The sequence below is a fragment of the Paramormyrops kingsleyae genome, chromosome 4 (genome assembly GCF_048594095.1).
Source record: "Paramormyrops kingsleyae isolate MSU_618 chromosome 4, PKINGS_0.4, whole genome shotgun sequence".
In the NCBI taxonomy this organism is placed as follows: domain Eukaryota; kingdom Metazoa; phylum Chordata; class Actinopteri; order Osteoglossiformes; family Mormyridae; genus Paramormyrops; species Paramormyrops kingsleyae.
Genome location: NC_132800.1, coordinates 20674183 through 20691943, shown reverse-complemented (window position 1 = coordinate 20691943; position 17761 = coordinate 20674183). Strand labels below are relative to the sequence as shown.

At 48.0% G+C, this 17761-nt stretch overlaps 1 protein-coding gene across 5 annotated transcripts in view; it reads left to right on the top strand.

Annotated features, from left to right (window-relative positions):
* Window positions 1–17761, top strand: part of LOC111840196 (rab effector MyRIP-like) — a 38260-nt gene that overhangs the window by 17100 nt on the left and 3399 nt on the right. For 3 of the 5 annotated variants that reach the window (XM_023804759.2, XM_023804760.2, XM_023804758.2), the window contains exons 3-14: window positions 978–1199; window positions 8152–8288; window positions 10004–10078; window positions 11136–11233; window positions 11475–11552; window positions 11757–11885; window positions 12152–12326; window positions 13028–13548; window positions 14396–15610; window positions 15901–15963; window positions 17039–17245; window positions 17482–17538. In XM_023804759.2, the coding sequence (XP_023660527.2) occupies window positions 978–1199; window positions 8152–8288; window positions 10004–10078; window positions 11136–11233; window positions 11475–11552; window positions 11757–11885; window positions 12152–12326; window positions 13028–13548; window positions 14396–15610; window positions 15901–15963; window positions 17039–17245; window positions 17482–17538 (2977 nt within the window). The remainder of the gene's footprint in view (window positions 1–977; window positions 1200–8151; window positions 8289–10003; window positions 10079–11135; window positions 11234–11474; window positions 11553–11756; window positions 11886–12151; window positions 12327–13027; window positions 13549–14395; window positions 15611–15900; window positions 15964–17038; window positions 17246–17481; window positions 17539–17761) is intronic. The other 2 variants (XM_023804762.2, XM_023804761.2) reach the window with 2 other exon arrangements.

Below are 17761 nucleotides of genomic sequence, written 5' to 3'. Positions count from 1 at the left end.
CACCTGGTGTAACACTCACTGGCTTTCTTTTATTTCTTAGTCTTTTCATTTCTCTGTTTTTGTATCACAACACATCCATGAAAAATGCCCTTGGGTGACTCTGTTGTGAAAGGCGCTATATAAAAATGAATTGAATTGAAACTCACACTTCACATCACGCTCATGCAGGTGATGCAAGGCTGATAGGTGGCTGCTCATGTTTGTAGATGAAGACATAGAAAAACTGAGTAAGAGCTGCGTGGCGCATGAAGAATCTTGATGGGGGATGGAGGGGAAGGATGCAGATCTGCTCATCCAGCCCGGATCTCTGCGGGGCCCAGAGATGGGACACACAGACTGAGGGGTCTCCAAGCCCAGATGAAGGATTACATCCATATGATGATCAACACTGAAAGATCAAGTCTGGTAAAATTAGGTTAGGTGAAGGGGAGGTTCTCTGTCCTTTGAAACTGCCTTCACTCACCACACTGACTAAACATTGGCAGGGTTCGCATCTGTATACCTGTCTGTCATGTGAAAGACTACAAAGTGTCAGTGTTTACCAACAGGATTGTGTGTAAACGCCCTTTACTGGGCCATAGGAGTAAGAAATTTACCCTAGGAAGCACAGTTAAATACTTAAATACGGTATAAATACTGAAATACATTTAATAAATGACAGAACAGCTTGCTTTCGCACTGGGACCTCGCCTTTCGCAGTGCTATGTTCAGGAGTCTGTACTCGCACTGGGACCTCGCCTTTCGCAGTGCTGTGTTCGGGTGTCTGCACTCGCAGCAGAGATGGACACTCAGTATTAGCACACCATCATCCCCAGGTGGTTTGTCTGACCATCCAAGCGCCCCTCTCCACACCCCAACGAGACGAAAGTTAGCGCAGCTCTTCTGAGATCGCATGCAGTCTGTCACTCACTGACTCCCTCTCCCTCCCCTTTTACCTCCCCCCTCCCTCCCTGTCTCCCGCTCTCTCTCCCCGGCAGCGACATGAAGCAGGAGCTGGACGAGGAAGGCAGCCGCTGCTCCCTGCTGTCCAGGCAGCAGCTCTTTAACCGGCGCTGCTGCATGCGCTGCTTCTCGCCGTTCAACTTTCTGCTGAAGCGTAAGCGGCCGTGCGGGGACTGCGGCTTCAACGTGTGCCCGGCGTGCAGCAGCTACTGCGAGGAGGAGCGCGCCTGGCTCTGCAGCGCGTGCAACAAAAGCAGGTGGGGTCCGCACGGACGTGCTGGGGGTGTGAGGACAGCTGGGGGAGGGTCTAGGAGTGCACAGGTGTGTGTGTGTGTGTGCGTGTGTGTGTGTGTGTGTGTGTGTCACATAGTACGAGTGTTTTTAAGTGTCGGTGTGAGCGTGTGGGAGTGCCTGAATTTCCCATTAGGAACAATAAAGCCTCTCTATCTATCTGTACATATGTACATATGTCTGTTTACAGTGTATGTGTGTGTGTGTGTGTGTGTGTGTGTGTGTGTGCGTGTGTGTGTGTATGTGTGTGTTTGTGTGAGAGAGAGCGAGAGAGACAGAGAGAGAGAGTGAATATATCTGTGTGTGAGTGCATTTGTTTCTCTGTTAGTGTGTCTGTGAGTGCATTTGTGTCACTTAGTGTGTCTGTGAGTACATTTGTGTATCTGCTAGTGTGTCTGTGAGTGCATTTGCGTATATCTGCGTGTGAGAATGCATTTGTCTGTGCGTGTGTGTGAGAGAGTGTATTTCTGTGTGTGCATAGGATCGAAGACAGTACTTTCAGGTGTGATCTATCCACAGTGGAGTCACCTCGCTGTTCCCTAGAAAATGCTGGAAAAAAGGCTGATGGCCTGTGAGTGGGCGTGTCGGGGGCAGGGTGTCCGTCTGTCGCTTCCCAACAGGGGTGTTCCCCGCCCACCATTAAACTTCACAGTCCACAGCCTGCCTGGGGGGGTGTGCACATATCTGAGAGGGACCCCGCGCCTCTTTGGATTCCACCCAGATCCCGCGGGGCGTGATTGGATGCTCCTGCCCATACGGTCACTGAAAGAGTCTGCCGGCTCTTTCCGGCGAGTTCTCACTGACAGCTCTGAACACCCGGTTCAGGACTCTCACCCCCGCACCCCCCACCCCAGGCGAGACAGAGCTGCTTCTCCAAAAACTGGCTTAACACACAAGTGACCCACAAGAGCTGATCATTTAGACACATCACCATCTTTATACTTCTGATCTTTCAAAATTATGCACTTTTTTTTCCAGTTTATTTTTGGGGGGTGGGGCACTGTGTTGGGCTTCTGATTTTTTGTCAAAGTGTAACCATGGCAACAGGTAGACAATGCCCCTGTGGGTGATTCCAGTGTGTGTAATACCACTGCAATTGATACCTATGCATGTCATTCTGATGTGTTTGATACCAGTATGTGTTATTGACGTGTGGCTGATACCCATGCATGTCATTCTGGTGTGATTGATGTTGTGGTTGATGTCCCCCTCTGTTATACCCATGTGAGTGATGCCCCTGTGCCTTATAACCATGTGATTGATACCCGTGATGTTATTCTGATGTGATTGATACCTATATGCATTATAGATGTATGGCTGATAAACATGTATGTCATTCTGATTTGATTGATACCCATATGTGTTGCATGTGCGTGATTGATAGCCATGAATGGTGTACTGATGTGCTGGAATTTATGCTCATTTGTACCCATGTGATTGATGCTTCTGAGTTATACCGGTATGGTTGATATACATCTATGTTATATCCATGTGAGTGATACCTGTGTGATTGATATCCACACTTGTCATACCTCTGTGACTGATACCCATTTGTGTTATACTTCTGTGAGTGATACCTGTGTGACTGATACCCACACTTGTCATACCTCTGTGACTGATAACCATTTGTGTTATACCTCTGTGAGTGATTCCTGTGTGATCAATACCAGGTCAGGTCAGGTTGGGGAGCATGTGCTGATGCAGTGCGTTTCCACACCCACCACATAGCGAAACTCCTCAGGATCCCAGCTGGCGAGCCCCCCAGGCAGATACACGGTCCAGTCCCACCCTCTAGAAATGGCCATCCATCAATACCCATCTGTGTAATATCCATGTCAGTGATTCCTTTGTGATTGTTACCCACACTTTCTATACCTCTGTGAATGATACCCATTTGTGTTATACCTCTGTGAGTTATCCCTGTATGATTGATACCCATTTGAGTTATACCCCTGTGAGTGATTCATGTGTGGTTGGTTCCCATGTTTGCTGTACCTCTGAGATTGATAGCCAGTATTACACCTACGTTATTGATTCCTGTGTGTATTAAATGCGTTGGATTGCTATCGATCTGTCTTATACCTGTGTAAACTGTATCCATGGCGATATTAGAATATTTATTCTAATTTATTTATTCTAGACATGTGGGCTGGAGAGCTGGTGTATGATTTTTAGGGAGAAGAGTTGTTTTTGATGCCAGGGTTCTTTGCACTCCAAGGGATTCTTCTCATCCATTACAGCAGAAGGTTCAGTAGATTATCTCTAGCAGAGCTACCTCCTGCCTCCGATACATGTTGTGCTTTGTTCTCTTTCAGCACCGTCCTGATATCCTGGCAGATGCATGTTAGTCCTTGTAATTTCCCCCGTCAGGGTTAGCTGCTTGTGAAGCCTGTGCTAAATAATGCTTACCGTCACTCACAAACATGTCTCCTGGTGTGTGAACATCAGATGATCTATACTGTCCATGACATTCTGTAAGGATGGTATAGGCTGCTGTGGATGGGATCGTTATTGTCTCCTGGTGTGTGAACATCAGATGATCTATACTGTCCATGCCATTCTGTAAGGATGGTATAGGATGCTGTGGATGGGATCGTTATTGTCTCCTGGTGTGTGAACATCAGATGATCTATACTGTCTATGACATTCTGTAAGGATGGTATAGGCTGCTGTGGATGGGATCGTTATTGTCTCCTGGTGTGTGAACATCAGATGATCTATACTGTCCATGACATTCTGTAAGGGTGGTATAGGCTGCTGTGGATGGGATCGTTATTGTCTCCTGGTGTGTGAATATTAGATGATCTATACTGTCCATGACATTCTGTAAGGATGGTATAGGCTGCTGTGGATGGGATCGTTATTTAAAAATTTTTTGGCTGACATTAGCTATTAATTGTTTACAGGATCATCACTGGAGATTAATGAACAGAGGGTGTATGCATTTACTAGGGAGGTCTGATTTTCTTTAAAAAGAATGAGAGTGCGCACTGTAAACTAATAAGTGTACATTTATTCGGGTGGGCTAAAGGACATTAATCCCCCCCAATGGGGACCAAATGTTATTGTTATGTTATAGGGTTATGCCCATAGAAATGAACAGACAGAAAGATATGAGTACAGGTCTCTCTGTGTGTGTGTGTGTGTGTGTGTGTGTGTAGATTTGCATGACTGTATACTTACATGCGTGCCATTTGTACTAGGGTTTGCATGCGTGTAGTACTGCTGCCTCTCTGTGTCTTTGTGTGTCTTTGTGTGTGTGTGTGTGTGTGCATCCTGTCTGCAGGTTTGGGTGATATTTGGATCTTGCGTCTCTATGAGTATATGCATCTATTGGATAGAGACACTCCCAGTCCACCATTAAGCTTGTGACATAAATAGCTTCTTCTGTGTCAAAGAAATTTCAGTGCTGAATTTCTACATGTTGAGTATAGCACAAATTACACAAATCGGTGATGACAAACTGTGAAATTGGTGAGTTTCACTCTGGGCTGTTAACGTGTTTGCGCATCCTTTAGGTGGGTGCCTGTTGATGGCTTGTCAGGTGTGGTTTAATCAGCCCCTCTTTGGGTGGGGGGAGGTGCTGGGAATCAGGTCCATTCTACCCAGTCATGGGGATCGACCGGCAGCCTGATCTAGAAATGGAGGTGATGAGGGAAGCCTCAGCGCAGATGTCCTAACGACATGACAATATTCTGAAAAGATCAAGGGGAAATCTCATTTTTGGCTGTCGACCCAGCTGAGGCCACCTCAGAAGCTGTCAAAACGTTACTCTTTAACTATGGTGGACCTGCTTGAAACACTATGATTAGCCGTGGGCTGCAGAGACAATGGTGTCGCTCCTTGCTAACGTGCAGAAAAACCCTAAATGAAGGTGGCCGAGCGGGATGATAGCGCAGCATCTGCAGACTGGATGCTAATGAGCCGAAGACTAAACATTGTGCATATGGTAATTATGGTAATTGTTTGTGAGTCATGCTTTGGGGGGAATCCTTTCATCATTGTTGTGAGGAATCCCCAGTAGGGCCCAGTAGAGTAAGTGTAGGAGCTGCTGTTAGGAACTGTGTGAACTGTTGAGGTTTTAGGGAGGGGATTAGTGAGCTAACATCCCATTTGAGGGGGTTCTGTTGACATGTACCCAGAGTTACCAGGGACAGGGTCCCCCATGACCCTGAGAAAAATAATCAGTTAGAAGAGATGCTTGTTTACTTACACAAAAATGTTCTGAGGGCATAACGAAAAATGATTGGTTCAGAGCGATAACCAATCAGCTTATAGAGGAGGTGGGTCCAAACAACTGAAGGAGGTGGGACCAAGACATCTGATTGGTTGGCCCCACGTCCTCTAGTTGCTTGGACCCACCTCCTCTATAATCTGATTGGTTATCTCTCTGACCAAATCATTTTTCATTCGGCCCTCAGAAAATTTTTGCATAAGTAAAGCTCCCATGAGCAGAAGAGGTTGTCTGACTGTAGGGGGTCGCAGGTTACTATGGTCTCTTGGCAGTCAACCTCGTTATAAAGGATATGGTTTATGCACCAACAGATCCTCCCCCTCCCTATCTCCATGTATCTCTACTTATTTCCATTTTCTCTCCCTCCAGTCTCTAATACCAGAGGCTGAAGGTCATAAACAAGCCAAAGCTTGCTAACACACTCACATTGCGGTATTAACTGTAACCTTAAGTGCTGAGTTCTTCATACTTAGAAAACTGCTATCCTTAATGATGTGTAATTAAGTATAATGACTTAGAATGTTGGGGAGCATATTATAGGAAAAAGTGGGCTTTTGTAGATAAAGAGGAGAGAGCAGGTGCCGCCTGGTATGTTTTGGCCTGAAGCTCGTGGTGTTTGTTGTCTCAAAAAATGTACTGTAATGAATGGAGCTCTCTGTTTATGAGAAGAAGCTCCACAGGGATGACTGGCAGCAAATGACCCTTTGGCAGCTGGAGGACTGCAGTTTGCTCACAGTTTACAGATGCAGTCGCGAGATTGTCATGCTAGTCAGTGACCCAAGCACCCGGCAGTTTAAACAATTCACTTTTGTGTGCTGAACACCAACCTTTAGGGGCGGCGAAGGGTTCGAATCCATTGTGCAACTAGCAAGTGAGTGAAACTGGAGCATATGGAGGCCGGGATTTGAAGGGTTAGTGTGTGATTCGTAGGAGGTAGGATGAGTAAAATGCTGGAGACAAGACAGGAGCCTAAGGAATGTGGGAGTGGTGTGGGAGAGAGCTGTGGGATTTCAGAGGGTTTGTGTCGCTTATGGCTGTGTGCTGTGGGATCTCAGAGGGTTTGTGTCGCTTATGGCTGTGTGCTGTGGGAGCAGAGACGGGGGGGGCTGATTATCGGAGGATGATGGGTGAGATACAGAACCTTTCATGGGGGGACAGAGATGAGTATGTGGGTTCGGGGCCGGGCCGAGGGACAGAGTGAGGGGACAGGGACTCGGTGCTGTGTGGCTGACATTCGGGTCCCTGTGTCAGGACCCACGTCTCGAAATCAACTCGTTCCCCCTTCGTCAACAAGAGCATGTTCACGCATCAGACACTTCTCTCTGCACAAGAAATGTGGGATAAATTTGGAAATAAGGCATCGGCTTCATGGAACTCTTGGAATGCAGGGAAGGTGTGAATGTTTCGGAGGAGAGGTGAGGTCTGGGATCAGGCCCCACTACTCCCCCAAAATGAACTGAGAATGGGGGTGATGTTTCGCACCGAGATCAGGACTCTGTGCCTGTGGTCTGTGCCAGTTCGTGTCTCGGGGCTGGCAGTCTGATGCTGCTATTGAGCCCTTGAGTAAGACCCTTAATCCCCAATCGCTCCAGGGGAGCTGTGCACTGACCAGCTCTCTGCTGGTCAGGAAGATTGCTCTGTCCTGTTTATGTGTCTGTGTGAGCAAGACGGGACACAAGAGCACACAATTTCCCCACAGGCACGAGTATAGTGTCACTGTTCTATTAAGGTTTGTTTGTTCTGTATGCATCATGGATGGAGAGTGAATGGAAGCCATAGGCCTGCTCGCATGGGTTTTCTGTCCAGTCATTTCAGACAGAAGGTGCAAGATGATGTGTAGATGCTTGTTATGTCTTGTGTCTTTTACATTCTGAGGCCACCAAAAAAAATCACCCCGTTCCCCATTCCAACCCCCACACTGTCAGAAAAAAAGGATGCCATTTTGTATCTTTGCTTGTCCCTGGCGCTGGACCCTCAAGGATCTGCCAGTTGTGCCCTTAGCTGTGGGTAATTGCATCTTGTAAGGTACAGAAATGGACTATGAGGGACATTTTTGTACCACTGGGTTCCTCAGAGTCAATTTCTGTACCTTACAAGGTAGTCTTGTAGTACTCGAGACTGGTCTGGGTCTCAAGACCTTACTCCTGCATTCCCACATCACAGACTCTAATCTCAACATGTATAAGATTATATTTGTGGTGCCCGCAAATTTTTGTATTAGATGAGACAAAAAATTGAGAAATAAGTAGTTTTTCCTCATAAGAAGGATGATATCAAAACTGTGTCAACATTTACGCATCAGATTATGACATATCTGAATAGCCCAGAATGTTCTGAAAACAAAACCATAAAGCACACGTGGTTAACATAGGTACATGCAATGTAATAAGCCTAAAATCAAAGGGATAGAAAAATACTGAAAAATGGTTGGGGTTTCAAAGTACTGTACTGTGATTGAGTGTAAAGCATCCTGCTTCAAAGTTCAAATGAAATCAATAAGGTATGTCTTATGTTACATCTGTACAGAAGCATTTACAGTATACAGGCCACGGAGATGTTTCATAAATCATACATCACAGATGGTCTCAAGACGTGGGAACACGAGTTTGTTATTCCTCTATTTTCTGGTCAGTGGGTAACGCACGCAGAGGTCAGTTGGTGTGTTTCCGACCCCCCTCCCACAGGTTCCTGAGGACGCAGTCTCTGGAGTGGTACTACTGTAATGTGAGGAGGCGCTTCAAGCGCTTCGGGGGAGCCAAGGTGCTGAAGACGCTCTACAGGAAATTCACTGCGGACCAGCACCCGCCGTCGGAGCTGTCAGGTACGGCGTGGGTATGGATGCTGCCAGTAGGCTCCTGTCTGTCTTTGAACCCAGGGGAACGCCACATTAGGGAGAGAATGTGGAAACTCCTCCACACAGAATGGGGGCAGCATTTGAACCTCTAGCACCAACACTGCAGACAGCTGTTATCAGTGGCAGCTGGGTATCACATGTTTTTTGGGCCGGGGCACAGTTTTGGGGGGGGGGGGGGGCAAAAAACTGAAGAAGCACTTCATAGCTCAGCAAGATCAGATCTAAAAACAACACAATGTAATGTTGCCTGAACACTGACCAGTAGCACTACTTAACACTTAAAACGTCAATCCCCAGGTGTAAACTTGTGCTCGATCGCTTGCCAGCTGCTGAATTTGCAAAGCACGTCGGTCCGGTCCGTGTTCCTTTATCCTTTCTTTGTATTCCAACGAACGCCTTGTGAAAGTGCATTTTTGTCAGGAAATTTCCAATTTTTCTTTGACTTCTATGGTTCCACTTGAAGTCGGTGTCTCCTGAAAGTACCGGACAGTTAGGGTGTTCGTTTGTGCCCTGCGATGAACTGGCGTTCCATCCTGAGTGTATGTGCACGTTGTGGTCTTTGCAGGATGGGATAGGCTTCAGGCCCCCATCTGTGTCATCTACTGAATAAGTGTTTGGATGGTAAATGAAGTACAAGTAGAATGTATTTAACATGTCTTGTCTTTTTACTGCGCAAAGGTCATTATACTTATGGGGGGGGGGGGGGGTACTGCAGTGCATGGTGGGAATAGTAGTTTTGTACCAGGGACAGGCCTTAAGTCCTGTGTGAATCCATATGTCATGTTGTTCCCTGACCTCCTGTTTGGAATCTGCCTGTTGACTGTTTCTCATTAGAACAGGGAGGTCTTACATTTCGTGTGTGGTGGTTTGTTTATCCGTCAGTTGTCTGTGGAAGCTTTCTGCAGCCTTAACACCCCCACTGGATTTCGGCCGATGTTACAGGCTGATATGTGGGGGGGGGGGCTGGTAAGACTTATGGCTATTTTTCTAGCTGTGCATTAGGGATGTGAGGCGATCGGAAGATCCAAGCCCACCTCAGTCACAACATTTCAGTCCCAGAACCACAACCCCCCACCCCTCCCCCACTGTACTGTGAGCTGGGGGGGGGGGGGGGGCAATATGCCACCAGAAGGCAGAGCCGGCCTGATGGCAGCCACTCAACACTGCAAACCACAGTCCGTTTACGTGCAGTCATGCACACCAGCCTGGAAAGTTCACCGCCGTATGTCGTAATCTTTCATTTCCTCATCGGTTTTGCGACTCCTGTGTTGAAATGTCATTATTAGGAATCAAATGCAAAATCAGCCCAGCCCCTCCAAGCCAGCGTTCCTCAGACGTGCAGGTTTTAACCTGTACCCAAGAGATGGCAGGTGACCCGCTGCACAAATGAACAGACAGGCAATAAATTCCTTCGATAATTCGCGTAAGATGTGAGGTAAAGATATAAACCACAAAGCTGCCCTAACAGGTTGCTGACCCCGGCCATTTGATGACTGTCATGTGGGTTTGATGTTGATGATCCCCTGGGTTTGATGCTGATCTGTGGGTTTGATGTTGATGATCCCGTGGGTTTGATGCTGATCTGTGGGTTTGATGTTGATGATCTTGTGGGTTTGATGTTGATGATGATGTGTATGTGATGATGATCTTGCATAAGTGGGTCTCTCTCACTATGCTTGTAGGGGCCAATGCCTATGAAGAAAGCATGGGCAACGAGGGGAGCGTCAGTGATCTGACGTTCTACAAACAAAGCGAAGGTAAGGTCAGCTGCAGAAGGGCCACCTGTTTCCAGATTGTTGGTACCTGCTGTTTGACCCTTAAACACTCACTTTATGACTGTTTAGCCAGAACTTAAATAAAAGCGTTGGTCTGGATGTGAGTATCTTCTACATGAATGAGTATGTCTTGCTTGCACTTCCACCTTATTGTTGTGTTTTTGGTCCCGCTCTCAGAGACTAGTCCCACTCATGTGTGGGAGCCTCTTGTGTCTAAGTACAAACACGTAATTATGGCTGCTGTCAGGGGTTCAGGGAGGCCCGCTATAAAAACACCAGAAAATAAATCCAGCATCGCTGCTTTCTACTGCCAGACGTATCATAGGGACACATGCGGACAACAATAATAAACCTCCCCGCTATAAAATCCAGACGAAGCGCATTTTCCCGCCTGCCACGTTGCCGGTTTACGGTGAGTTTGCGTCCCGGCTTCCCTCACTGCCGCTGGTGGTGAGTGGGAGGCTTCCTGGCCCAGCATTCCGGTCCCTTCTGGCGCTCTTTTCACATGAGCCGGCTGCGTCTTGGTCGGAGGTTCCTGACCGTCTCCGCCCAAGTCCGATGGGGATAACGGAGTTCAAGGAGCTGTCCGCAGCTCTGGTGCTGATACTTCCTCCTGTCCGGGCTGTGGCCGGTGTGTTTAGCCAAGAACTTCCCATTAATGTCCCACGTTGTTTCACCATTTGTGTTGGACTGCAGCCTGATCCGGATGTATTTTTGTCAGAATCATATTAGAAATAAAAAAAATTAAACTGTATAGTCTTGTAACTTCAAAGTATGCATGTATGTATTTTAGGAATGTTATATGTTTTATTTTAAATGATATATTATAATTTAATTATATAATTATGTATTTTAATTATATATCATACGATTTAATTATATATTTATAAATTATCAGTACATCCTTATAGTACATTAGTTTTTCAGTTTGTGGGCTGCAGTGTCTAGTAGTGTGAAGCAGTTAATATTCAGGCATGTGTGCGTGTGTCTATGTGTGTCTGCATGTGTGTGTGTGTGTGTGTGTGTGTGTATACCCCAGAGTACAGCATATCCGAGACGCTGCACGTTGCCCTGCGAGTGGCTGAAGAGGCGGTAGAAGACTCCATCACCAGAGCTGAGGAGCACTGTGACAGCCTGGTGAGTGAGAGCTTCCCTGTGTTCACCTCTCTGCCGTCACACCCCTCCTAATATGCACTCCTTTCTCCTGCACGCCACTCTTCCATAGTGTGTAACACTCAAGTGCCCAGTCAGACACACCTAAAACAGCATGGAAGCGCAGGCCAAACATTTAGACACTAGGGGGCACTGCAGATGAACGAGCACCAGGTGTTCAATGTGCATATGTGTAGCAGCTGTGACGCTATCATTGTTTTTATAGAAGAGAAATGAAGCTCATTACCTGCGAGAAAACAAGGAGGAGCTGATTGAGGAACTGGCCACGTCCATTGTGCAGAAGGTGAGCTGCCCACTGCCAGGCCTGCAGCTGATACAGTGGAATACAGTGACTGGGACAGTTAGGTAACATTCACTGTTAATTGTTAGTGCTAATCACTATTGTGTTGATAGTGCCAGATAATCTGCCATGGCTCAATGGGCCCCACTGTTATGCTTTACCTTTATGCATACATATGACTGCAGGGTTGATCTCTCCGTGTCACAGATCATACACCGCAGGAGAAAGCTGGAGCTGCCCGCTCAGGACGGCGAGGGCGCCTCCCCTCCCCCATCCCTGTCCCAGCAGAGCACTCTGCCCTCGCAGGCCCGCCTGAAAGCCGCCCAGTCCCTCTGGGTAAGGACTATAACCCCTCACCCCAAGTCTGCAGGCATCAGAATAAGACCCAGAACCTTCGGATTTACCGCCTCCGATTGTCTGCGGCACTCAGGTTGTTAGTTTGTGGCGACGTGCTGCCACCTGCTGGCAAATTTTGGTTATGCGCTCACGCTCGTTCTTGGTGTGCTGGAAAAGGACTTAGTGGTAGCACGGAATCTGTGGCATCGTTATAAATAAGTCTGCATGGCCATTTCGTTAATGTTAATGTGTGTGTCGGCTCGCAGAGGTCACGGTCGGCCTTCTCCCTGACGAGCGCCGGCGAGGAGGCCCCTGACGGGGACCCGGGGCCCGACGACTGGGGCTGGGCGCGGATGGCTGTCAGGGACTACAGCTCGCTGAAGAGAGACACGGGCACCTCCCTGGCCAGCTGGAAGAGTGTCGACCAGCTGGACAACTCCAGTGAGGACCAGCGTCACACTGCTCACTGCATATTCTTCTGTGGTTGCAGTTACAGTCTGTCAATCCATCTTCCAACCTCTTACCCTGGTCAGAGTCTCAGGGGGTCCTGGAGTCTTTCCTAGGCAGACATCCTGGATGGGATGCCAATCCATCAGTGGACACACACAGTCATATTGATGTTATGAGAAATTAATGATGGAGAAGTTACTCACCGAGTTACTCCATTACAGACAAGTTCAGGTCCCGAAAGTACAAATTCAGGCCAAGGTTTTTTTTCAACCAACCAGTTCAGTACTCTGTGATTGTGGTTGAAACAAAACCTTGGTCTGGATTTGTACTTTCTGGACCTAAATTTATCTGTAATGGATTACTTTGGTGAGTAACTTCCCCGGCACTGTCTACACTGTAATAGCAGAACCTGCCATCAACAGTGTATTTGATACTTTTAACCAAAGCAACTTATAATAGCGGGGAGTGTTATCATTTATATGAGCTCCCAGAAATTTGAATCCACAGCCTTTGCCCTGTTAGCACAATACACTACTTGTTGAGCTACAGTGAGTTTGGAGCTTATCCCATGAGAGACACCCAGTAGTAGTATCTTAGTAGTAAATTTCAGATGTGTGCATTTGTTATGTGGCTCTATGAGGCGTGTCCTTGTGACTAAGCAGCTCCTCACTGTGTCTTTTGTCTGCCTGGAGGCATGTCGTCAGTGCTGCAAAGCCCCGATGGAAACTGGATTGCCCTGCAGAGTAAACAGCGCCCCCGCCTGCTGACTAAGTGTAAGAGCATGGTGTTCAGCGCCCTGGAGCAGGAGTCCGGGGCCGTGTCAGCCTACGACGACATGGGCTCGGGCAGCGAGGGTGACGGAGCAAGTGGCGCCGCCCTGCAGGAGATCCGCAAGAAGGTGCTGCAGCGGGAGCCCGAGTGGACCGACGCGGTCGACCCACACTCGGGCCCCACCCCGCCGGGCTCGCTCGCAGACCTGGACACCTCCACCCAGGGCAGCCCCCCCAAGTCTAGCAAGCAGCTGATGTCAAGCCTGCGGAGGAAGGTCCGACAGCATCGGTCACCTCGCCCCCTAGAGGCATCTGGGAGTACGCCCGTGGACTGCAGCGGCAAGCCGGAGGATGGGCAGGGTGATCGGGTCAGGAGGTCTCGCAGGCACAAGAAGAGCAGACGGGAGGCTGGGGATCAGGTGGAGCACTCGTCTTCTGCCCCGGTGAGTAATAAAGGCTTCCCATAATGCACCACTCCGACATTTAGGCTCTTACTATCACAGGTTAGCATCTTGCTAACCAGCGGCTGTCGCCCCTTTTTCAAAATTCATTTTCTGTGGTCACTCAGTTGATGCGGCACTTGACAGGGCAGGATTTTATTCTGCCACTAGCTGGCAGCACTAGATTGACTAGCCTCAGTCTCATTCATGCTACACATTGCTTGTAGAAAGAGAGTAGCTTTCAATAAGCTACTTACACAACCCCCTGATCATATAGGAGCTGCCCTGTATAATCTTTTGCATTTTCAGCTCCCTTTTCACAATGTTTAAGGCTGCTTTAATTACATCCATCCATTTTCCAAACCGCTTATCCTTCTGGGTCGCGGGGGGGTCCAGAGCCTATCCCGGTAACCCGGGCAGAGACTCGAACCCAGGTCCCAGAGGTGTGAGGCAACAGTGCTAACCACTGCGCAGAATAACCTAAATGTACAAACCCAGGTCTACATGAATGTGTGTCCTTTAGGACTGTATATGACTAATCCATAAAGACCCAATATTTATAATCAAAAAGTCTCTGAGTTTTAAAGATTATTGGCAATGTATTAAAATTATGTTTATTCTGATGTGGGTTGTAACTCGGTAGAAACACTTTGTCTAGAAGGTTAGAGCGATCAACACTGTATATAATTACCTACTAATGCGCTCATATTAAATTATTACAGTAGTTCTGGGGACAGTTAAAATTGGAAAAAATAAACCTTAAAAACACTTCAATTTCAGGATTGACCCTAAAGAGGTTAACGTTGGGGTTACTTTTTTGGTGATTAACTGAGTTCCTGGCTACCCACAGGAATACAGCAACTTCCTAGTCAGCGCCTTCAAGAGGAAGAGCAAGAAGAAAGAAAGCACAGCTCCCGTGAGCCAATCAGCTCTTCAGCCCGTGCCTGGTGATGCTGTGATCTCTGACACCTTGGATACCGTAACCGTGTCCCCTGGCGCTGGCGGCTTTGAGCCCGTGGCCGTGGGGGAGGCAGTTAAGACACCAGCAAGAGAGACTTCGGGACGTAGATCCGGCCAGTCGGAGGGGTTTGGTGGAATGGAAGAGACAGAGATCAAGATGAATGTCGGGGGTCAACAACGAGACCAAAAGAGACAGGTAATGGATGCGGGAGAGAAGATTGTGGAGAGATTTGTCCATAAGGAGGGAACAGAAGCTGGGGAGCCAAGGATGGTGGAGGAGAGCCGGGTCGAGGTAATGGATGAAGGAGTTCTGAAGAAATACCAAGAGATGAGTGTAGATAGGGATGAGTCAACTGAGTACTGGAAATTAGTGACAGGAGGAGGGAGAGAAGCTATCAGGAAGACCAACGTTGAGGTAGATCCGCAAAGAGGAAGTCAGAGAGATGCTGAGGGAACGGAGAAGGCTGATGGGGAGAGACAGGGGGAGGTGGAGACTGGCAGACTGGGGGCATCAGAAGATGAGAAACTCGTCGCCGTAGAGTCAGAAAAAGGCGGAGAAACAAAAAGGCTGTTTCAGGTTAAAGAAAAGGCAGCTAAGCTCAGGGTGGCAGATGGAGGGAGACAGACTGGGAAGGAGGAAGAGCGACCTGGAACAACAAGGGATGGGAAAGACCTTCAAACTGAAGCTGAAAGACGTATGGAACTAGAGGATCGTGAACCAGAGGAAGAAGTCGGATGGGAGGCAAAGAGGCACTCAGAATTAGAGGAAAGCAGGAGAGCTGAGCTGCTGGCCGAAGGAAACATGGAGTCTGAAGACGAAGAAGAAGGCCGACCTGAAAGTGAACATCTAGCGGGGAGTGTGGCAGAGCGTGAGGGACAAGGTGCTGGGAAGCTCAAAGTGTTAGCAGGCAAAAAGGAAGAAGAATCGCTAACCGAAGAGGAGGAACAGGGTCTCGAAACGGAGACAGCGAGACTGACCAAGAGAAGAGAGAGGCTAGGAAAGAAAGCTAGAAAAGACGATGGGGAGGAGGTTGGACCCATAGCGACCATCGAGGAAGGAAGCCCCTCAGCCCTGGATTACATGTCTGCCGAGGATATCCGCAGAGTAAGTCCCATTATCCTTACTCCCATCAGCTAATACAGAGAATGAACCTTTCAAATTACTCCTTGCCTCAGCCAATCCAAAGTTAGCAGCACTAAGAGTTCTCCTTCACCTTCTTCACCTTTAAAATTGGTCCACCTACTACCTAACTAGCTAAGGACCGCAAACGTTTCTTTCTCAGCTGACTTTCTCTTTAAGCCTTCAACTTTCACTAACCTTCAACCTTCTCCTTCTTCTCCCTCCCTCCATCCCTCCATCCCTCATTGATCTCTCCTCCGTCACTTGATGGTCAGGAAGGACAGAACGGTTCGGACTTTGAGCAGGAGTGGCAGGCTCTGTCCTCCCTGTTACTGCAAGTGAGACCCAAAACTAGGACACGTGACACCTCGGATGTGACAGGGTGGCACTTCTGAAGCTTCTCCCAAGCTTTCATCTTGGCCTTTTCTCTTGCAGAACCCCTTTGAAGGGGTCGTTAAGTTCGCTGGGCCGTGATACATTGTGCGATAGTGTTGTGATTCATTCATTCGTCTGTCCGCCTCGGAGTCGCCCATTCAGAATGCTTTTAACTAATGGTGCAAGGTGCTAAGAGACCTTCAAGCACGGTGAAACAAAAATATCTGAATGTCCTTCAGATGGCAATTAGCAGCCCATAATGGACGGCACAGCATCGCCACTCTGACGCCCAAGGCTGAATGCAGGATGCAGACATTACTGCTTTTTCTTGGAGTTTTAATTATAGCTGGAAAACTGGATGAATTCCTGTCTTAGAAAATACAGTTTTTAAATATTCATATTTAAAATGATCTTAATATTTAAAAGTATAAATCAGAATATAAAGCCAGACCCATTAGACCGATTGCAGGTGTGTCAACTTTGGCAGTTTTGACGGACAGTGTCTGTAGATGAAACTTTATCTGTGATGTAGAGCACAGTGCTAGAAATCCGGCACTAGAAAAACGATCTGGAAAAATTGTCTAACAACTTGACCTATGCCAGTCCTCATGATTAACCTGCTAAGTCTAGAATGATGAGTATTTTGTACAGATGTGAATGTGTTTTTTTGATGAATGATGGGGTATAGATGCACCAGAGGTGGATAGTTCAGGTTCAGAAAGTATAAATCCAGACCAAGATTTTATTTTAGCCAACTAATTGAGTACTCTGTGAATGTGATTCTGTATACTCAGCTGGTTGATTGAAACAGAATCTTGGTCTGGATTTGTACTTTCTGGACCTGAACTTTCCACCTCTGACACACGCCAGGCATTCCAGATGAAAGTATCCCCTTTCTGATTGAATTTTTATATTTCCGGGAGTAGCTACCTTGGGGACTGTGACTGTCAGACTTAAACTGAGCCCCGCCCATCTCGTGACCCCTCCCCTTGTATAACCACGCCCCCTTCCATGTGTCTTTGTGTTGGTGTGAGCCAGAAGTACTCGGCCGCATCGCTGTGCAGCATAACCACCGAGGTGCTGAGGGTGCTGAATGCTACGGAAGACCTACTCGAGGAGGTGGAGGGCAAGCCCCACCCCATGGACACGCCCACCGACCCGCCCCAACCGGGCGGCACCGCCCCTGGACCTGCCAGCCATGGGGACATAAGGCTGGACGAGCAGCTTCTCAGCCTGGAGGAGAATGTATGGATCCCTCATACCCCCCCCATGAACAATGGGGGGCGGGGAGAGTCGTGAGGGGCGGAGTACAGACACAGAGAACAAACACACAGAGTCATTCAGGGTCACAGAGTACAGAGAGACCAGTAATACACTCATATACATGGAGTACAGATACATGGAAATGATCAGTACAGACAAACGGGTTCACACTTTCAGCCTAATGCATACTGTTATTCATAGTGAGTTGTGCTTCACAGCAGACATGGTACAGAGCCCTGGACAGCTTGCATGCTCAGAAGAGTAAAGTCAAACAGGTACTGAAATTTAGGGTCACCCAGTACAGACACAATATCCAGAATGAATGTTGGCACAGTACCAACATAACCTAGAGCAGTGTTTCCCAATCCGGTCCCCGAGGACCCAGAGACGGTCCACGTTTTTGCTCCCTCCCAGCTCCCCTGGGGAGCAAAAACATGTAGGCCTACTGTCTGGCAGGGAGCTGGGTAGGAGCAAAAATGTGGACCGTCTGTGGGTCCC